The sequence below is a fragment of the Rhineura floridana genome, chromosome 2, assembly GCF_030035675.1.
Source record: "Rhineura floridana isolate rRhiFlo1 chromosome 2, rRhiFlo1.hap2, whole genome shotgun sequence".
Classification (NCBI taxonomy): Eukaryota; Metazoa; Chordata; class Lepidosauria; order Squamata; family Rhineuridae; genus Rhineura; species Rhineura floridana.
The window spans coordinates 1,084,061-1,107,148 of NC_084481.1; the positions used below are offsets into that span (position 1 = coordinate 1,084,061).

Below are 23,088 nucleotides of genomic sequence, written 5' to 3' on the forward strand. Positions count from 1 at the left end.
TTATGTATTTATTTGTATACCGCCCCATAGCCGAAGCTCTCTGGGCAGTTTACAGTAACTAAAAACATTAAAAACAAATATACAAATTTAAAACACATCTTTTAAAAACAATTTAAAACACAATTTAAAAAATTCAAAACAATTTAAAAAACACATGCTAAAATGCCTGGGAGAAGAGGAAAGTCTTGACCTGGCGCCAAAAAGATAACAGTGTTGGCGCCAGGCACACCTCATACATTATAATGGACAAGTTGATGATGTAACTTTTGGGGGGAATCTATCACTATGGAAAACGTTTCAGTGGATTGAATTAGGTAGACTAATTAATAATGTGACTTTTAAGATGTATAATGGGATTAACGTTACGGAATTAAATTGTCCTTTATACTTCCAATATCTTTAGTTAAGGAATATTATAAATAGTGTAACAATCAAACATGGTCCAATCTGAGGAAAAAAACACAATTTAAGAATCCATTAACAAAAGACATCTAAACTATTAAGCAAGTTATATAAAATAATCATGAAAATCAGATTAAATGAAAAAGGAATATGGAACAGAGTATTTCACCTGCCTTTTGGAAATGGCTTTGGAAAAATGTCCCACAACAAACAATCAGCATTACTTTAAAAGTAACCTTATAAACTTGCTTTTAGGTGGTATCTCATCCTAATCAGGCTAAATCAGACTTACTTGACATCTAGTATGTGCTGGAGATACAAAGCCACGCATGCTGATGTTTTGCATGTATTTTGGTCACGTTCAAAAATAAAACTTTTCTAGGCAGATGTATTAAAGGACATAGAAATATGGATATATTCTACCAGCAAATCCTTTAATCGCACTGTTAGGATATAAAAGGGATTATGTATGCTGATGACATTCAGCTCTATTTCTCCATAATTTCTGAATTAGGAGAGGCTATGAAAGCTCTGGATCGGTATTTGCAGTGATGCTGGATGAGGGCCAATAAACTGTACTTGAATCCTGGAAAAACAGAGGCTCTTTGAATGTGTGGTTCCTGTGTCTGAGATAAACAAGTTACCTGTTCTGGATGGGGTTGCACTCCCTCTGAAGGAGCAGGTGCATAGCTTGGGGGTATTCCTGGATACATCTCTGTCACTAGAGGCTGAAGTGTCCTTTTACAAGCTTTGTCTGATTCGCCAGCTACGGCCATTCCTGGACAGGTATAGCCTGACCACTGCAGTCCATGCGTTGGTAACCTCTAGGCTGGATAACCGCAGTGTGCTCTGTGAGTGGCTGCCCTTGGACCTGGTTCAAAAGCTGCAGCTGGTACATGGCTGACAATATGTGACACCATTGTTAAAACATCTGCACTGGCTACCCATCCACTACCAAGCCAGTTTCAAAGTCCTTGTATTAATTGACAAAGCCCTGAACGACTTGGGTCCAGGTACCTTAAGGACCACCTGAACACATACATCCCAGCTCGATCACTGAGATCATCTGCCAGAACATCATTGGTTATCCACCGACTTGGCGAGGCTCATCTGACAACAAGAAATTGAGCCTTTAGTGTCACCGGACCACTTGCGTGGAATGCTCTGCCAGTAGAGACTCAACAGGCACATTCTGTTCTGATTTTTAAACACCTACTAAAAAGTTTTCTATGTTACCAGGCTTATTCAAGCAATTGAGACAATATCTTTCTGTAACTGTTAGCTAATTGATTTCTGATTTAAATTTTATATGGTTTTATTTTGTGTCTAAGTTTAAATATAAACTGTTTTATAAGGTTCACCTGAAAAGCGGTATATAAATGCCTGGAATAAATGGTATTAGCAGAGAACAGAGAAATGATCACCTGTCTCTTGACATTGGCTCGGCTGACAATAAGCCAGCACAGGAAGAGATAAACCCTCCATCATTGGATAACTGGATTATAAACTCATAGGAGGACATTCTAATGGTGAAATTATTAATGGACAGAGTGAGAGAAGGACTGCAAATGGACAATTATTGAGAAACGGACCTCTTTTGTTATGTATTGGTGTAACAAAATATAGGAGAACATGGAACTGCAGATAATAGGAACACTGTAATAATAATAATCTGTATTATTTCTTCCTCTTTTGTATTTTTATTTTTTTAATGTTTATTTCCCCCCTTTTTTTCTTCTTTGTCTTTTATTTTCTGATTTGTTAACATTTCATCTTAAATGATATATATTTAATTTTTATTGGGTGTATTTGTATCTCTGTAAATAAATTTAATAAATAAATGAAGGATTAAGTAACACCTTCAGAAAATCAATTCTGTCTCAGGAAAAACAGGCCCACACTGAGGCAGGCTCAACATCTTTTTTTCCTTTGCAGCACTTTCCTAAGAATATGCCAGAACTAATTTTTTATCAGCAGCACCATCTACATTGTTTTGGGACTAAATTCTATTATGATCCTTAAACTGTATGCAGAAAACTCAAGAAAATAATTTGAACATACACAATGCTCTTTTACAGCATGCAATTCATTTCTAACTCTCATGTAGGGATATTCATCCCATTCAGATGTTGGACTGCAATCTTATAATTAAAATGTTCCCCCTCTATAGATTCTTGTGGACACTGTTTGGGCTCTATCCTACCTGACAGATGGTGGCAATGAACAAATACAGATGGTAATAGATTCAGGTGTTGTACCTTTTTTAGTTCCCCTTCTAAGCCATCAGGAGGTCAAAGTTCAGGTAAGCATTTTTATTGTATGATTTTGCATTATAACTTAATATAACCCAATTTAATTGCTCTGTACAGAAAATAAAGTTAATAATTCAAATGTTAAATCTGCTTGTTTAGAGGCACTTGTATTACCCAAATCTTGGACAGTGCTTTTTATTTACTGATAATGGCCACTTATAACGGTGATATTTTTAATTGCACGACAAGTTACATTTATTTTTAAATATTATAGTTCACCTTTCACTCCACTAGGCTACATTAAAGCTTAGCTGTTGTCATGAGTGATCATAATGAACTTCATTGCTGCAAAGCTGAATGTTTAAAAGATCAGTCTGTACAAAGTATTCTCATGGCATAGTTGTTTTGAAGTGTAAAACAAAAGGATGAGAAAAACTTAGAAAAGGATGAAGGCCAATAAACTAAAATTACATCCTGGCAAAGCAGAGGTCCTACGATGATACGGTTCCTGGGTCCAGGAACTGGGTAATATGCCTTTTCTGGATGGGGTTGTTCTCCATATCTGCTTTAGACAGAATGCCTCTGGGCCATCTCCCCATTTGGCCTGCAAGGCTATTTTGGCCAAACCATACCCACCTGCTCTACACCCCACATCATATATGAAGTCAGATGTGGGGCAGATAAAGACCTGTATCGGGCAGATAAAGACCTGTCTTGGCCATCACTGTTCTCTTTTCGGTGCCAGGTCAAGACTTTTGTCTTCTCCCAGGCCTTTTAGCATGTGTTTTTTAAATTGTTTTTGTGTGTGTGTGTTTTTTAATTTGTATATTTGTTTTTAATGTTTTAATTGTTGTAAACTGCCCAGAGAGCTTCGGCTATGGGGCGGTATACAAATGTAATTAATTAATTAATTAATACTATGTTTGCAGATTGCAGAGCACTATCTTGCAAAGCACTGTCCTGCAGAGTACAATGCACAAGGCTTTGCAAGACCTGATGATTACTTAATTGTCGGGTCTTGTTCCCTTGCAAAGCACTCCACAGGGTGATTGACAGATGGATGGCCCACCTGTCAAACCTGGCTTGTGAGGGGTGGGGAGATAATCTGACCCATTGGCCAGATCTAGTTTCTCACCTCTCCCCTAAAGGAAATGGGTACACAGTTTGGGAGTGCTCTCTGATTAGTCTTTGAGCCTCGAAACTGAAGTAGCTATGGTGGCTATGAGTGCTTTCTTTCAGCTTTGGCTGGTATGCCAACTACACCATTTCTGATCTGAGATAGTTTGGTGGCTGTGACACAATTCATTGGAAACCTCTAGTGCATGCTGGTGTTGCCTGCAGCTGAACCAGAGTATTTGTCCAAATTCTTCCCTTCCCCATCTAAAATGTGTGTAAGAGCTGAGTTGTGGTATTTGGTAGGTATGCATACATTAGTTTCCCTTCAAATAAGTTTCTCATGCAAACTAATAAATTATAAATGATTGTTGTTGCTAACTCTGCTTGAGCTAGTATTTCCATTTCCATGTATGTGTTTGAAAAATCTGGAGACCTGTTTGTAATTTAAAATATTGACCAATTAAACAAATCCAATTTTTAATATATGCTTTTTGTGATTTCAAATTTTTTAACTCATATGAACTAGCCCAAGCAATGATGCCTAGACCTTTTAAAGCAATTAAAGATGTTACTTATACTGTTTCTTCAAATGTAGACGGCAGCTCTAAGAGCAGTTGGTAACATAGTCACTGGTACTGATGAGCAGACACAAGTTGTTCTCAATTGTGATGTCCTCTCCCATTTCCCAAATCTTTTGACACATCCAAAAGAGAAAATAAACAAGGTGAGTATTCAGCTTTTTGTGATGTTGAAATTTTCAAGATACCAGCTTTTGAGGTAGTAGAGGAGGTAGAATTTCTTATCGTTGAAAAAGAATTACCCTATTCCTAAGAAGAATTTAAAAGTTTACACTGTCCCAGTGCTGTTCGGAAATACATTGTGAAGGGCAGTATAGAAATGCCATCAGTAAATGGAAACATGAAGTAGAAGGGGCAGGATTGGAGTTGAGATTGATAAACGGTCAAGGAATACCTAATCACTTTGAACAAGTTCAAATCGGCAGAGCCCGATAAATTGCATCCTAGAGTATTGAAGGAACTGGCTGAAGAACTCTCAGAACCGCTGTCTATTATCTTTGAGAAATCATGGAGGACTGGTGAAGTGCCGGATGACTGGAGAAGAGCTAATGTTGTCCCTATCTTCAAAAAGGGCAAAAAGGAGGAACTGGGGCCCTACAGACCAGTCAGCCTAACATCAGTCCCTGGAAAAATTCTGGAGCAGCTTATAAAGCAGTCGGTCTGTAAGCACCTTGAAAACAATGCAGTGATTACTAAGAGCCAACATGGATTTATGAAGAACAAATCCTGCCAAACTAATATCTTGTTTTTTGACCGGGTCCTTGGTAGACTGTGGGAATGCTGTGGATGTAATATATCTCAACTTCAGCAAAGCTTTTGACAAATTGTCCCATGATATTCTGATTAGCAAGCTAGCTAAATGTAGGCTGGATGGAACAACTATCAGCTGGATCCACAGTTGGCTCCAGAATCGTACTCCAAGAGTGCTTATCAATGGTTCCTTCTCAAACTGGGCAGAAGTAATGAGTGGGGTACTACAGGGCTTGGTCCTGGGCCCAGTGCATCCAACGAGTTGGATGAGGAGGTACAGAGCATGCTTATCAAATTTGCAGATGATACAAAATTGGGGGGCACAGCTAATACCGTGGAAGACAGAAACAAAATTCAAGGGGACCTTAATAGGCTGGAGCATTGGGCTGAAAACAACAGAATGAAATTCAACAGGGATGAATGCAAAGTTCTACACTTAGGAAAAAGAAACCAAATGCACAGTTATAAGATGGGGGATACTTGGCTCAGCAATACGACATGTGAGAAGGATCTTGGAATTGTTGTGGATCACAAGCTCATATGAGCCAACAGTGCAATGTGGCTGCAAAAAAGGCAAATGCTATATTAGGCTGCATAAACAGAAGTATAGTTTTCAAATCTCATGAACTATTAGTTCCCCTCTGTTCAGCACTGGTTAGCCCTCATCTTGAGTACTGCATCCAGTTCTGGTCTCCGCACTTCAAGAAGGATGCAGACAAACTGGAACGGGTTCAGAGGAGGGCAACAAAGATGATCAGGGGACTGGAAACCAAGCCCTATGAGGGAAGACTGCAAGAACTTGGCACCTTTAGTGTGGAGAAGAGAAGACTGAGGGGAGATATGATAGTACTCTTCAAGTACATGAAAGGTTGTCACACAGAGGAGGGCCGGGATCTCTTCTCCATCGTCCCAGAGTGCAGGACACGGAATAATGGACTGAAGTTGCAAGAAGCCAGATTTCAACTGAACATCAGGAAAAACGTCCTAACTGTTAGAGCCATACGACACTGGAACCAATTACCTAGAGAGGTAGTGGGCTCTCCGACACTGGAGGCGTTCAGAAGGCTGCTGGACAGCCATCTGTTGGGAATGCTTTGATTTGGATTCCTGCATTGAGCAGGGGGTTGGACTTGATGGCCTTATAGGCCCCTTCCAACTCTACTATTCTATGATTCTATGAAATAAATGATCTAAAGATGGCAAGAGAAATGCTTTCCCTAGACTGTATTCCATTGAGACCCATCACTTTTAATTCATACATTGTAGAGTGCTCCTATGAAGTAGCATTGTCCTTTAATACAACTAATTTCTGCAAGGAGCTGGCAGTGCAGATCTCTTTTTTCCCTTTTTTACACTAGCACTGGAGCAGTGTAAACTTTGAAATTCTTCTTAAGAATTGGGGTTAAGCTTAGAGTGACAAAGAATTCCAGATATCTTTTTACAGACGCTTGGGACTAATCAAATAAGTTTTGTTTGTGTGTTACAAATGGGCTCACCTGCTTCAGAGGCTGGAAGAGATGGCTCTGCTCGTGTAGATTGCACACACTGTTCTTTTTCTTTCTTTACTGTTTATTACTTTGATTTCTCTCAATACACAGCCTAATTTTTAGCTTTTATCAGTTCCATGTAGATTTCAGGCAGTCTAAGAAATGTCTGATATGAAGCTTTGGGGGTTTTATATATTGTTAATAAAGGCTCACATATTTCAATAGGGGAAGGGGTCAGAGCTCAGTGGTGGAGCATCTGCAAGGTCCCTGGTTTAATCCCCAGCATCTCCAGGGAGGGCAGGGAGATAATCCTGTCTGAAACACTGGAGAGCCACTGCCAATCAGTGTCGACAATGCTGAGCTAGATGAACCAATGGTCTGATGCAGTGTAAAGCAGCTTCCTATACTCCTAATATACTCCTGATCCATTACAGAACCTGAGGCTTGCTTCGCTCTCCCCCCACCTCAAAAGTAATAATCCAAGGAGCTGTTAGTTTATTACTTGCCTGATACTGGGAACACGCCTTTCGCAAACTTCTTCCATACTCCTCTCATGACAAGTAGAAGTGAATATGCAACACACTTGAATCAGTGTTTCTCAAATGTTTTGAAGTGGGACCCGCCTGTAAACTTAACATTTTGAGGCCCACTTCTAAAGTAACTCCACGTCTTGAGCTTCACTTTCCTTCTTTATAAGTCAACACAAGAATATCACATTATTAGTCACCACTGAACAAGTTTATATCAATTTTTTCCCATTTTTGTTAATCTGCGTATATATAGGCACTTCATACTTGAACCAGAATTTAAGCATGACATAAAAAGAGAAAAATGAGCAAGCCTATCTCTTAAAGGGTCTGCACAATAACAGTGGTGAGCTGTCAGCCTGGATGAAATGGGAAAAAAGCCCACGGAAATGAAGAATGCTTCTAATTGTGGGAACCAAGTGTAGGTTACAACCTGCAGTTTGAAAAGCACTACACTACATCTGTGGTTATCTGTAATCGGATCTGTGTTAACTCTGGATATTGCATCTGCTACAGGCTTGATTTTATTGTGAAGTTTTGTTTTTATTTATTTTTATTCCATATATATATATAACACTTAATACTAAAGCAGTCTCTAAGCAGTTTACAAAAATAACAAATATCATATAACAAACAATGAAACTGAAAAATTACAATAGAAAACAATAAAATTCCCCAAAAGCAAAAACGTAGCAGCATATTTTGAAAACATTTTAAGAGTCAGGGATTCCTTCCACCCTCCCTCTTGTCAAAATACATCCTGAGTCACAGCATACATCACCTTACTTACACCACATGGTACCTACATTCTGTCTTAAATCTACAGAGGTCATACTATATCCACTACTCATCATTATTATTATTATTATTATTATTATTATTATTATTATTATTATTATTATTATTTATTAAATTTATATACCGCCCGACTAGCAATAGCTCTCTGGGCGGTGAACATAAAATAGCATAAAAATACAATGAATAACAAAATAATACTAAAATACAATCAACAATCCAATACAATAAACATTTTTAAAAGTAAATCAGTGTAACTTAAAATGCTTCAGAGAATAGGAAGGTTTTGACCTGGCGCCGGAAGGAGAGCAGAGTCGGCGCCAGGCGTACTTCCTCGGGGAGACTGTTCCACAGGTCGGGGGCCACCACTGAGAAGGCCCTAGATCTTGTCATCACCCTCCGGGCCTCCCTGTGAGTTGGAACCCGGAGGAGGGCCTTCGTAGCGGAACGTAGTGCACGGGCCGGTTCATATCGGAAGAGGCGTTCCGCAAGGTATCGTGGTCCCGCACCGTATAAGGCTTTATAGGTTAATACCAACACTTTGAATCTAGCCCGGAAACATATTGGCAACCAGTGCAAGCTGGCCAGAACAGGTGTTATATGCTCATCCCATCCTGTTCTCCCCCATACCTCACAAACATTCATAAGCACACCATCCACCCAATTTTTATAGTCTACCAGAAGAAAGGTATCAGTTGCTGAAATCCTATTCAGTGTTTCTTCCTGGAAATAGGTTGAAATTAATAGTAGGGAGGTGCTTTATATCTTAGCGGCAATGCACATCCTTTGCATGTCATAGGGCCTAAATTCAATCCCTGATATCTCCAGTTAGAAGGATCAAGTAATAGGTAATGGGAAATATCTTTGTCTCTTTGTAAGGCAGCTTCATGTGCAGGTTTTGTTTTGATTACAGGAAGCAGTCTGGTTCCTTTCCAATATCACTGCAGGAAATCAGCAACAAGTTCAAGCTGTAATAGATGCTGGACTTATCCCGATGATCATTCACCAGCTGGCTAAGGTCAGTCAATTGCAGGATTTGCCTGCTTCTCATATTTTTGTTAAGCTAATAGAAGATCATAAGTCTATATATATATTACTTTGCTTACACAACTCATCTTTTATATCCTTTAGGGAGACTTTGGCACACAAAAGGAAGCTGCTTGGGCAATTAGCAACTTAACAATAAGTGGTAGAAAAGATCAGGTATGTGTCTTAAATAGTCAAATTAGTAAACTTAGAACCTTTTATAAGGAAGAAACAAAATTCTAAGTATATTTTGCTTCTGTTTAGGTTGAATACCTTGTGCAACAGAATGTAATCCCACCATTCTGTAACTTACTCTCTGTCAAAGATTCTCAAGTGGTGCAGGTTGTTCTGGATGGGCTGAAAAACATTCTAATAATGGCTGGTGATGAAGCAAGCACAATCGCAGAAATTATAGAAGAATGTGGAGGTAAGATGTAATATGCATGAATCCCCGCCGCCGCCGCTGCCGCTGCCAAGACTGATGCAATAATTGACATAATCATGATACTTAATCTGGTGTTCTCATTCTGGCAAGAAGAAGGCTATCTAGGAGAGGAGAGTTTCTTTTTGACTTGTTTATCATGATTCAATGAAATGAGTAAACAGGTGATAGCCAGCACTGCTCTAAGCATCTTGTTAATGTCCTCAGTCCTCAAAAACTAACATTTCAAAAACTGGTCCTACAAAATAGGACCAGATGTTGTTCGAGAAACATCCATTGATTGTACTGCAGAACTAGTGACATCCAAGTCAAGGTGGATGCGAATGATTTAACCGTATGTTTTTGGAAAACGCGTCGAGGGGTGGTGACTCTAAATCACTTTCCAGACTAAACTGGAGAAGGCCTCGCACCACTCAGAAGAAACTGCTGAACAGCACTGTGCTGATGCAATGATGGTGGTGAAGTGTTGCTGCTTTGCTTTTCCCTCATAATCACTACAGTAGGCTTTAGAATGGAGTCTTAACTATCAGATTCATTCTGAGTTCATTGCCAGTTGTATTCCAGCCATCATCCCAACTGCTTTATCAGCCCAAATTCCTGGGAACCGAACAAGCTCTGTTGAATGGGAGAAGGTGTTTAGAAGCAATTATGTCAGCTACCTAAGCTACGTATCCTGAAGAGCAACTGGGGCTTTATAGAGAAGCACCAGTCATGCCAACCATAAATTCCTGAGAGCTCTCATGAATCCATCCAGATCCGCCAGCCTGCTCACAACTAGGAAGTGATCTAATAATGATAAGCAAGTGGAGGGTGATTTTAAAGATCCCTTAGAAGCCCTCTTTGACATCTTTTCTAACGTGTTAAAACAATTTTAACAGGTTAAAATAATTTACATCTGCTTTGACTTGGATACTGCTAGTTCTGGAGTACAATCAATGGATGTGTCTAGAGGACCATCTGGTCCTATTTTGTAGAATACATACCAGTTTTTGAGAAGTGAAGACACAACCCACACTGCTCTAACCATCACCTATTTACTGATTCCTTACATCTCCTAGAATAGATTATAACAGCTAGCAGGAGAGGATTGATAATCCGGGATTAATGCCTCCTTGTAATAATGGATGGTGCTGAATGCTTTAAAGGAGGCACTTATTTATTTATTATTAACTTATATCCCATCTTCCTCCCAAAGGAGCCCAAAGCAGCAGTTGTGAGGCCTACCCAAGACCCAGAAGATTGTTTGAATAATTGGCCAGTCACATTTACTTCCTGGGCAAGGTGCTCAAGTGGCACCGACCATACTTCTCCAGACATAGTTAGATGACACTGATCTGTCTGGAATCATGTTGGATGGAAACACCTTTAATCACTGTGGTAGATTATCTATGCCAAGAACTCAACAGGGGTGCTTCTTTGGTTCTGTTGGATCTCTGAGTGATTTGCTATGCCACTGATAATGGCATTCTTCTGGATTGGCGTATCAGGATGGAACTTGGAGGCACAGCATTGTTATGGTTTCAGTCCTTCCTTGACGGATGGTTTCAGAAGTGGTGCAAGACAACTCTTGGTTGTTGGGCTAATGGGGTCTCACAGGATTCCATCTTGTCTCCCGTGCTGTTTAATATATACATGAAACTGCTGGGAGAAGTTGTTCGGGCACTTGGCGTTTGATGTCATCAGTATGAAGATGACACCCAACTTTTATCTCTCCTTCCATATTATTCCAGGGAGGCTGTCTGGAAATAGAAATAGAAATTGACTGGATGTAGGCAAACAAATTGAATCTTGGTCAGTAGACTTGACCCTGGGATGGTAGTTCAACCTGTGTTGAATGGGGTAGTATTCTTCTTGAAAACGTAGGTTTGTAGTTTGAGGGTTCTACTACACCATACTTCAGCCAAACAATTGGATGCAAAATATCCAAGGAGTTACTTGAAATGAGCCAATGTACCAGACTTATAAGGATTTACAGAATATATTTTGGTGATAATTTCACTATTTAAACATAGTGATTGTTTTTCTCATACCTATATTGTTTTTGAACACATACCATACTTCATGTAATATATGGAATCTTTGAATTGTATATATTCATACCAGTGTAGCTTGCAGCTACCTGTAGGGTTCATCTTTAGGTAGTTTTATGTTCATTCGACAGCCAGTGTGGTGTCGCGGTTAGTGTTGGACTATGACCTGGGAGACCAGGGTTCAAATCCCCACACAGCCATGAAGCTCACTGGGTGACCTTGGGCCTGTCACTGCCTCTCAGCCTCAGAGGGAGGCAATGGTAAACCCCCTCTGAATACTGTTTACCATACAAACCCTATTCATAGGGTCACCATAAGTTGGAAGCGACTTGAAGGCAGTACAACCAACCAACCATGTTCATTCAGACTGAAATCTTAAACTCTCTTACTAGGGAGTAAATCCCACTGAACCCAGTGAGACTTACTTCTGAGTAAAAATGCATATGTGTAATAGAAAGGTGGGTGCATGTTTTTTTTTAAAAGTATAAAATAAAATTATTGTGCAGTTCATCTAGGAGATCATTAAATATATCTATTTCAGAGCAAGTAATATCACTTAAACCACATAGACATCACTTAAATATCTTGATTTCATATCATAGACCTTTTGTATTTTTCTGTTGCTGGTTTTAATAGCATTTGAGACAAATGCATCTAAACCGAATGTCTTGAACGTTGAGGGTGACATCAAAGCAGGGTGGATAAAAACCAGTGATTTTTAAAATAAAAACAAAATTAAAAATGGATGTTTTATTTAAATCAGGTTTTTTATTTTTTAAAAAATATATTAATAGTACATTTCTCCCTCATTCAGTTCTGTTTTATTACAAGCTAAACCTACACTTACAGTCTCATTAAAATAAATTAATGGCTCTATCACACTCGCACACATTGTTACCTAGCAGTCAAACATGTGCATTAATTTCAGTTTTCCATCTCATGAAAATGGCTCTGCCCAGCCTACCTACAAACTCTTGCTTCTTGGAAGTTCTGGCCTTTCAGTTTCTGTTTCTCTGATTAAAGTTACATGTGCAAAGACGCAGGCTGGATGGGAATGGGATTGTTGTTCTGAGCTTATGTGATGGTAGAACTGGGCCACACAAGGCAAAAGAATTAGGACAAAAGCAACATTAAAAAGGACGGAGGCAGAGTAGAAAGGAACAGTGGAGAGGACTGGAAAGAAAAAAGGAAAGATATTATTGTACAGACTCAGCTTCCAGTACCCATATTTCCCCATACTTTGCCACAGAAGAACTGTCATGGCTTCTGGGCATAAAAGAGACCCTGTCTGGGAATGTTTTGCAGAAATTCCTTCCTGAGGCAAAAAAGGAAAATGTGTAAAAGGTGCAAGAAGGAAATGCAGGGCTTGGCTGCAAGAATGATGAAGCATCGTAATGAAACTATGTTGCTATGTTGGATGTTAATAGAAAAAAAAGAAAAGCTTAGCTCAAATCAGTTAACTAGGTTTAGAATCTATAGCCCACATTTATGCTATAGAAGAAGCAGTTAAGAGTTGCCACTGGGTGCCATTTTCTTATTTTATATTACATAATACGCCCCATATTTCTAACATCATGGCAGACCATAACTGTAATACTGGCGGAAGTCTATTCCCTGTTTTACTTCAGCATAACTCAGCTTCCCTAAAGGTAAAGGTGTCCCCGCACTTGTAGTGCGAGTCGTCTCCGACTCAGGGTGACGTCTTGTGACGTTTACTAGGCAGACCGTATATGTGAGGTAGGATTGCCAGTTCCTTCCCCGGCCTTTCTTTACCCCCCAGCATATACTGGGTACTCATTTTACCGACCATGGATGGATGGAAGGCTGAGTGGACCTCGACCCCTTTTACTGGAGATTCGACTTCCTCCTTTCATTGGAATCGAACTCCGGCCGTGAGCAGAATGCAAAATGCAGCTTGACATAGGCAATATTATGTACTGTTTCCTAAATTAATAAAAATCAAGTTATCTAAACAATTACACAGTATACTCTCCTTGTAATATGTATTGTATCAATATATTGAGTTGTAAATTAACATGTTTTATTAATCAGATTTACACCATTGTTTAATAAATACATGAAGAACTGTAAATGACAAACTTGATTTTAATTAAGGGTTTCTCTGGGTGATTTAAATCATTATTTAAATCAATGTTTTAAATCTTGATTTAAATCAATCCACCCTGCATCAAAGCAGACTTCCCTTTCCTTGTGGTCCCCCCCCTCCATAGTAGATTTGGGATGATGATGAAAGGGAAATCCATTCCATCACCTGTGTCCAATCTGCTGCTGATTTTAAAGGCAACTAACTTTTCTCTTTCTCTTTCCTCTCTGACCAGGTTTAGAGAAAATCGAGGCACTGCAGCAACATGAGAATGAAGACATTTACAAGCTAGCGTTTGAAATAATAGATCAGTATTTCTCTGGTGATGATGTAAGTACTTTTAAGCAGTAGTAAGTGGCTACTTCGAGTGCCATTTGCACAAATACATTGGGGATGAATCTGGAGTGGGGTGGGTGGTCCCATCGTCAGACAGGGCAGAGTTCAATGGTGACAAGAATGGCAGTGAGGGGGTATTGTCCCCTTCATGTGGTAATTTAAGCCTTATTAGTAATGCTTAAAGAAGGCACGTGTGTCTGTCTTGTCCAGATCTTACTGAAGTAGTAGTCTGTCAGCCAGTGTCAGAACAACGCATTTCATAAGGTACAAAAAGACTTGGATATCTAGACATTTTACAAAAGTGGTGGCACTTCCAAAACTGCCAATCTTCTGAGCAACTCATTGGGCATTTAGGTGGTGGTGGCTGCCTGCACAAACTCCTTTCCAGGGCCAACAATTACATCCAAAGGCATTTGTTGGAGAATCATGTACATAATTTCAGACTATCCAATTTGTTGGGGTTTACCCTCTGGAAAGGGGTAACAGGAACCAATAAGAATTTCATAAAGTACAAGGCTGAAAGTGGTACCACTTGGTTGAAACTACCTTCCTGTATCATAAAACATCTAATCTCACTGTTTTATGTGGACCCAATCCCAAATCAGACCATTTAATATAATCCAAGCCATAACAATTTCCATTGTACTAAATTGAAACTATGTATATTGGTTCAGAAATTATGAGTAATAATAGTTAAGTAAAGTTATTTTTGACTTTAGAGGGGAAAAACCCATTTGTATATTTTTATATTTATCAATTATGGAAACATTGAAAAAATTAACATACAACCCCCAAAAAAACTCCAACTTAAAATTTCTGTTCTCCACTCATACTTCAATCCCAAACCACACATCACTTCCCAATCATTAGGCAACTTTGTAAGGTAATGATAGATGGGGCCATCCCCCAGTTCTTTCGGTCCTTGTCTCCCCTGTCATCAGTTCTGGCTGCAGATCGAGTCCTCCAAGAACTCCAGGTCTTATATCAAGACCTTTGAGACCAACTGGAAGAAGCGAAATGCTCCAACAAATGCTTTGCAGACCATTTGTAGCAACTGGGCTGGCCATGGCAATGGGAGATCTCATATGGCTGTCCACTCTGTACTTCCCCACACTATGACCCACCCAGAAATTGGATATCTGCTTCATTGGACCCTTCCCCATCATGACCTAGGTCAACTCAGGGACTTACCACCTTTAATTACCTGCCTCTGTGCACATACACCCAGTTTTCTATCACTCCTTCTTAGTGCCAGACTTGCTGACACATCCTTATCAGACCTACTCATTGCCACCACCAGCCATCATGGTGAGAACCCCAAAGAGTATGAAGTTGGCTATATTCTGGAAGGGCCATAGCTCAGTGGTAGAGCATCTGCTTTAAATGCAGACGGTCCCAGGTTCAGTCCCTGACATCTCCAGGTAGGGTTGGAAAAGACTCCTGCCTGAAATCCTGGAGAGCTGCTGCCAGTCAGTGTAGACAGTACTGAGCTAGATGGAACAATGATTTGACTCAGTATAAAACAGCTTCCTATAAGGGGGCTGCCACCTGCAAAAAATTCCAGCAGTTGCTCATAAGACTGACAGATTTGGAAATGTCACAACTTTTGTAAGATGTCTAAACCTTCTGTAAATATGGTATGCGTTTTTGACAACTTTATGTATTATTGAGCAGAATATTTTGTCTATAAGTGGGCCTACTTATATAAAATGAAAAATAGAGTTACCATTGCATGCGCTTCCTTTGCTTTTGTAGATTGATGAAGACCCCAGCCTCATTCCTGAAGCAACACAAGGAGGTACTTACAATTTTGATCCAACGGCAAATCTTCAAACAAAAGAATTTAATTTTTAAGTTCAGCACAGTGCAGTTCGTCTATTCCACACCTGTAAAATTTACCACTGGGTGGCTGCTGTTGAAAAAAGACTCCAAGCATATGCCTCTTTGTCTGGTGCTTCTAAAGCAAGTCATATATCAGTCATTTTGCAGTTGCCAAAAGTAATTATCACATGGGCCATAAATGCATCTGCATGATCTCATAAACTGTTCAGAATTTTTAACAAACCCTGCTATCTTTCCTCTCTTGTTTTTGCCTTTTTTCCCTGGTGCCACAAGCAGATACCGCTAGTCTGCAGTTTTAAGTTTATCCCTTTGTGGTGGCACATAGGCTTCCCACAGAAGAGTAGCTTTCTTTGGAAAATAGTGCGCTGTGGATCAAAACTCTTTAGTATGATGCTTACATTTTGGAAGACTTCTGAGAGGCCCTGTTTATTTTTTGAGCCTCTGCTGTTGTCCTCTACAAACATATTTTCATATATTTAATGCGGAAGAATAAAGAAAGAAAATACAAGTCAAATTATTTTCATTGGTGAAACTGAAATTTTAAAAGAACTCGGTAATTGATTAGTGTAAAAACAGACTACATGTATCAGTAATTGTGTTCATTACTGCCTTAGAAGCTTGGGTCTGAAGACTGAACTTTCTATTTGGACTAGTAAAACATGACCATTATATGTAATTTTGAGAACAGCAAGCTGTACTTGACCACTCTTCAGCCTGTGTGTTCCTGCTGTGTTTGAAATAATGAAAATGCTGTGCATGATACTTTACCTGAGCTACAATCAGTCATGGACTTTAACTTTGTTCTAAGTTGAAAGCAAGAATCCCATATTAAAGACACAAAGCTGTCCTAAATGAGCATCGGTTCGCAAGAATCTTGCTTTCATCTTTCAGTAGTCAATACATTATTTTTGTTTTAAATTTATAACTGAATAATGTTGATTTATATTGGTTTAAACTGTGGAGCTTTCATGTTTGCTGTAATTTAGTCTTAAACTATTTTTTTACTTACCAGTGCTTATGATTATGTGATTGGCAACAAACTAGCAACTATTTTAGAAGCATCATAAAAGCTTCATTCTTGGAGTATTGGAAGACTAATAGAAAAACTAGTCTGTAATCCTACTCATATAGTTAAGATATGTATTAGTTGTGTGAAGCTTTGTGGAAGCTGCTACTGTTCAGAATATGCATAATGGGCAGCTCACAATGAATAAATTTACATAAGCTGGTAACATGGGAGATCATTAATAGTGGGGAAACTGTCCAGCCTGGCTTTTCAGAGGATTTGGGATTGCTGTGGATAAAAATGAAATTTAAACTTTATAAGCTGTCACACAAACTGGTATTGTTGCTGTTGTTCACTGGATGTAGTTTCCCAATGCCTTGATGTGAACGGATACTGAAAACGTAAAACTAATATAGTTATTGGATGTAGGTTGTATTTACTGTGATGACGATATGGACAGATGCCATCAAAGCTTTGTTGATCAGCTGTTTTTCCACTGATGAGCAAGACATTGCAGGTGTTCATTCATTAAATATATCTGCCAAGGTGGAGCCACTTTAAAGAATGAGTTGTCTTGTATCTTAAAATGATACAAGTATATGTTTTAAACTGCAAGATTTTTACTTGCTAGATACTCTGTTTTAATACAGCAGTTTGGCCTCTATTTATAGGTTTTATAAATTTTAAAATCAATTTCTCTTTAAGGTGGCTCAGACTTTTCAACTCTTGTGCACGTAAAATTGAGTTGAAGTTCATTGTGCCTTTTTTCTTTACCCAGACATTAAGTTAATTTGGTAACTGTGTCCTATTAACACATTTTACTGAAATAGTGTTGTGCTTGCTAAAAAACTAGTTAATTCAAAATCAGAATTAGATTTGGTCACAGTTTTTGCAGTTTCAAAGCAGGTATGCAGTTGATGATGTGAACAAATATCCCTCATTTTACAGTGTGCCTATGTTCTCCATCTTAGATGCTACACACAAAATAAATGATTTTTCACTAGTGTGAACACTGAGATGAAGAATAGGAAAATTCACTTAAAGCAGTAACTTGCATTTTTCTCATTCTTATATCACCTTATCAGCCCTTGACTGGGATTTAACCATTTTATAGTTAAAGGAAACAAAGGCTTGAATCCAAAGATCCTGCTCTGCAAGAGTGGAAGACAGTTGCAGTTGTGCTGGGGGAGTTGCTATCCCCCATTAATTCCCAAAATGATGTCCTAGGGTCATGAGAACTCCGTAATAGCTTTTCAGGAGGCACAACAGGCTGTAGATGGACAGAACTGGTATCATTCTCTCCCGCCCCACTTGTGGAGCTTCTTCCAGTCACATGATGGAGTAGGATCTTTATATTCAAGCTACAAGTATATTGCTGCACTTTTAAGTTTTCAGAAGTGTTTTAAAATTGCATTGTGTTATTTTTTAACTCTCAGTTAATAAGATTAAATTGTTACTTCAAAAGAGGCATCTAAATGTGTTCCTAATTTTGTATATGGGCTTAGGTTTTATAACCAATAAAAAGCTGCTATCAAATATTATAAACCTGTAAGAACTTATTTTGAAAACAGTGACATACTTATTCTTAAGTGGATTTGTAGGGTTATTTTTCTTTGACCATGTTTGAACTAGAAGATGTCCTCTAGTAACCTGATCTGACTTCTAAAGCATTACCAAAAATAAAAACAGTATTTATAGTACATGGCAATAATAATATATAGTAATCCTTTATTTTGAACGTTCATCTAAGAAGAACCTTCATATTTGGCACAGTGTTCATATTCAGGTACAAAAATATCTTACAACTTCATCTGATATCTTTGTTCTGTTGAAAAAAATAGCAACTTTTAAAATACGAAGTTCTTGTCAAATTACTCAAGCCTCAGTTTGGCTCTACTGTAAGGTGGCAATGGCAGGAATGATTCTGAAGGACTAGTAATATTGTTCTCTGTGTACTGTCCTGTTCTGTAACTGAAAGGAAACTACTAATCTCATTGAATACATTTGCAATGTTCTCTATATGCAGTAATAAGACAGGATAACTGTTGGTAAGCATCAGCATGTCCTGAATGTATTGTTGGAGTAACACTACACAAAAGGCCAATCTAATTTTAATAACATTTCATTGAGTGCTAGCTTGTCTGCAATACTGTGGTCAGTTTTAAGCACTGAAGTTCAAGAATCATTGACAAGAGGTCAGCACAGTGCTATGGTACTGATAAAGGCTGTGGCTTGGATCACAAGAAAAGTGAATGGAAGGAAGTTCACAGAAGCCCTCAGCTTTATTTTTGGCAATTCTGCCCTCCTCTAGCAGCCCACCAGGCCCCATCCCACATTAGCCGGGGGGGGGGCTCCCCTAAATGCATCAAAGAGGCTTTGCAGCGGCAAGGAGGAAACAAGAAACTTCTGTTCATTTATCTTAAGAGCCACTCCACTGAATAGACAGTAATTTTAAAGTGTCTTGGAAGGTGTGGTACTTGTGCTTGCAATATACAAGTTTTTGCTGTCCTGTCACCCTCAAGGGGTCCATTTTGGTTTTACAGGTTTCTTAGTACTTCATGCAGTACCATGGAAAAGCCAAACTAGCTTCCAACAATATCACCTACAAAACCGCAACAGCTATGTAGGATTTTAGTACTCTCCACGTACTAGAATGTGGGAATAAGGTGGATACACACATATTCACATATGTGACTAGATTGAAACTGCTTTGCTTTCCAACCAGTCTAGTAAATTTCACAATTCTATTGACTAGAATTTAAGCAAGAAAAGCTGTTGCAATTAGGAATAGGGTGGTGGTCTCCTATACAGCAAGTCCCTGCCCTGATTATGTTTGTACAATTACACAACTAACAATATTGGATCTGGATAACTGCCATAGTAACAGTAAGGGAAAGCAGCAGAGTTATTGCTGTATTAAGGGAGCTCTGCCCCCCGTTTGTCTCACTTTCCAACCTCCTGCCCCACTTTCCAACCCCCCTGTGACCCCAAAGGCAATCCCACTCCCCTCACCAACCTGCTTGCCTCACCTGTTCCTCCGCCACCATTGCCCTGCACCACCCCAAACACTGCTGCTACACAGTGCATCTAGGCTATACACTAGCCTCCCCACTATCCACGCAGGCTGCCGCCACCATCCCGCAGCACTATCTTACTTGGAGAAACTCTGCCACCACCTAGGCTGCACACCAGCCTCCTGCCTGCTGTGCCTGCCCACCCAGGTTGTTGCTACTGCATGTAGACTGCTATCACCACCTTGTCTACTTGCTGAAGTAGGCGATGTGAGCAGCGTGCAAGTGGGGGGCAAATGTTCATGCTGCAGTTTGCAGCAGTACCAACTGCATAACATGCCACTTATTTTTTTTATGCATATAGACAATTGTACATAGCCAAAAGCTTGAAAAATCAAATACTAATAAACGGAAAAAATGGGACAAAGGAGAATGTTGATTTTCCAATGATATGAGAGGCAAAAAAAATGGACAAAGGGGAAAACCTGTTCATCCTGTCCAGTAAGAGCAGGTTAAACAGCACTTTAACTAAGAAAGACAATTTTAGACTAGCAATAATCTGTCTAAAAAGATTGTGGAATCTTCTGCCTTGATGTTTGACAAAATGGTGAACAGTTGTCTTGTAAAGATGTCTCTGCGTGAATGTTTAGGGCTGGTGAATTATTTGGAATAGATGACCATTTTTTTATTCTAGATCCCTTGACTTTGGCAATTCTGGGCTCTTCAGAGCTAGATTCTACAGTGTGTTCAGATTTCATGTACACTTTAGACTGTGTTGATAAAGTACTCTTTCACCTTGACCGAACTGGCAGCTTCACTGTCAAAAGTGGCCTTTTGTAAAATAGTATGAGATTAAATATGCTGATACTTCAGTGAAATACAACACAGTAGGTGCAAGTTAACACATTATGCATATTGTATCCAGTGCTAAAAATAATACAAACATTTAAAACTAAAGATGGGGAGATGAATAAGAAATACCGCTTCCAGAGCTAACAGTGTAGCTCACTGCACTTTCCTGATTAAATAAGTGAGATGGATATTTGTGGGGCTCTTTTTTAATTTTTTTCCTTGGGTTTTACAGTCACCTGGAGGTGCATCATAAATGTAGTTGTCGTAGAAATTTCACAAGTATTTTTAGGCCTGCTCCTTTTGTTCTCTAGAGTGGAACAGAGTAAACTTCACATATCGAAGGAGAAGCTGTATATCTAATCTGCATATTCTGGTAAGTTAATGCAAAATTGGCTCCTTTTCCAAGTCACACTATGGAATGCTTGAGGCAGTTGTGCTAATAATAGGGGGGGACTGTGTTTGGTAGAGAAATATGGTGTTCAGGACCACATTCTGGAATTCTATAGTACTTATTACACCTAAACAAAGAGATGCTGTATAAAACATTTTTTCAATGGATGGTCTTTCTACTTAATTAGACCTACATAAACAGTACAAAACCCAGAAAAAAATTCAGGTGAAAAGGAATTAGAGGAAGAGGTCATTACAAATATCTTAGCGGACATAGGTCTTACCAATACAAATTAAAGAATATAAGAATAAGTTCAGTCTTACATCTAAAACTAGCTGATTGCCTGGATGACAGTGGTAAGTAAAAACGGCTTCTATATTAACAAAAGTTAACAATGTATTATTTGCTCATATAGTGTCATCTATGGAATAGACATTTTACAAAGAATACGTTTAAGAAGGTCTCCACTAGGAGACAAGAGGAAAGAAATGATAGTAATAATGGGAAGAACATGCAAAAACACATCCAGAGCAAAATATATTATGCTGAAGTTGGTTACTAGTTTTGAGTTCCTTATTTGCTCAAAAGTTCGAAACACTGAAAAAAGAGGCAAATTCAGGGCTCCCTAAACTCCAAAATAAAGTTTACACATCCCTGAACCCAAAATGTTATGGAGAAATAGAGCTGGGTATCGTCAGCGTACTGCTGACACCTCGCCCCAAATCTCCTGATGACTGCTCCCAAGGGCTTCATATAGATGTTAAACAGCATGGGGGACAAGATGATACCCTGCGGCACCCCACAGCACAACTGCCAGGGGGCGAAAGGCAGTCACCCAATGCTATTATCTGAGAGCGACCTTGGAGATAGGATCGGAACCACTGTAAAACAGTGCCTCCAATACCCATCTGACCAAGTCGGCCCAGAAGGATTCCATGGTCAACGGTATCAAAAGCTGCTGAGAGATCAAGAATAACAGGGTTGCACTCCCCCGTCCTTCTCCCAATAAAGGTCATGCATTTTACCATCTTCGTCTGGTAGCCCAACTATGCCCCTATCTGGACAGGGACGACCTCGCCTCCGTTGTTCATGCTCTGGTAACTTCAAGATTGGATTACTGTAATGCGCTCTACGTAGGGCTGCCCTTGAAGACAGTTCGGAAGCTTCAGCTGGTGCAGAACGCGGCTGCCAGACTATTGACGAGGACCAGTCGGTCTTCGCATATAACACCTATTCTGGCGCATCTGCACTGGCTCCCTATTTGCTTCCGGGCGAGATTCAAGGTGCTGGTTTTGACCTATAAAGCCTTACACGGCGTGGGACCTCAATACCTTGTGGAACGCCTCTCTCGCTATGAACCTACCCGTTCACTTCGTTCAGAATCTAAGGCCCTCCTCCGGGTACCAACCCATCGGGAAGCCCGGAGGGTGGTTACTAGATCTAGGGCCTTTTCTGTGGTGGCCCCTGAGTTGTGGAACAGCCTCCCCGAAGAGGTACGCCTGGCGCCTACACTTCTATCTTTCCAGCGCCAGGTAAAGACCTTTTTATGCTCCCAGGCATTTTAATCTTTTAATTTTCTTAATCTTTCTATTTTTAATATGTATCCTTAATTTGTGTTGTATTTGTTTTTGTTGTGCTTTCTGTTGTTTGTTTGTACATGTTTTTGTGATTTTTTACCATGATATATTGTATTTTACCTTGTTTGTTCACCACCCTGAGAGCTATTCTGCTAAGGGCGGTATATAAATTGAAATAATAATAATAATAATAATAATAATAATAATCCATCAGACCAACCAAGGCCAACTCAGTCCCATAACCAGGCCTGAACCCAGACTGGAATGGGTCAAGATAATCTGTTTCATCCAAGAGTACTTGCAATTGCTGCGCCACAACCCTCTCAATCCCCTTCCCTAAAAAGGGGGTATTTGCAACATGTTGCGTTTATGTTCCAAAGCTCCAACATTTTTGTTTTATGCTGGATATTTATACTACTGCCCTGCCATAAAATGTTTGTTTCTATGTTGTGTTTTTATTATGTATTTATATTGTGTATTTTTATTGTTTTTATTATATTTGTAAGCTGCCCTGAGCTCTGCTTTTAACAGTGGATGGACAGGATATAAATTAATCAGTAAACA

At 39.3% G+C, this 23,088-nt stretch overlaps 1 protein-coding gene across 1 annotated transcript in view; it reads left to right on the plus strand.

Moving 5' to 3' along the window:
• The window catches only part of KPNA3 (karyopherin subunit alpha 3), an 85,398-nt gene extending 66,987 nt beyond the window's left edge, over window positions 1-18,411 (plus strand). The window contains exons 11-17 of the mRNA XM_061607552.1: window positions 2,573-2,704; window positions 4,366-4,494; window positions 8,821-8,925; window positions 9,039-9,110; window positions 9,198-9,360; window positions 13,745-13,839; window positions 15,601-18,411. Coding sequence (XP_061463536.1) covers window positions 2,573-2,704; window positions 4,366-4,494; window positions 8,821-8,925; window positions 9,039-9,110; window positions 9,198-9,360; window positions 13,745-13,839; window positions 15,601-15,699 — 795 coding nt within the window. The 3' untranslated portion in view covers window positions 15,700-18,411. The remainder of the gene's footprint in view (window positions 1-2,572; window positions 2,705-4,365; window positions 4,495-8,820; window positions 8,926-9,038; window positions 9,111-9,197; window positions 9,361-13,744; window positions 13,840-15,600) is intronic.
• Window positions 18,412-23,088: the final 4,677 nt, after the last annotated feature.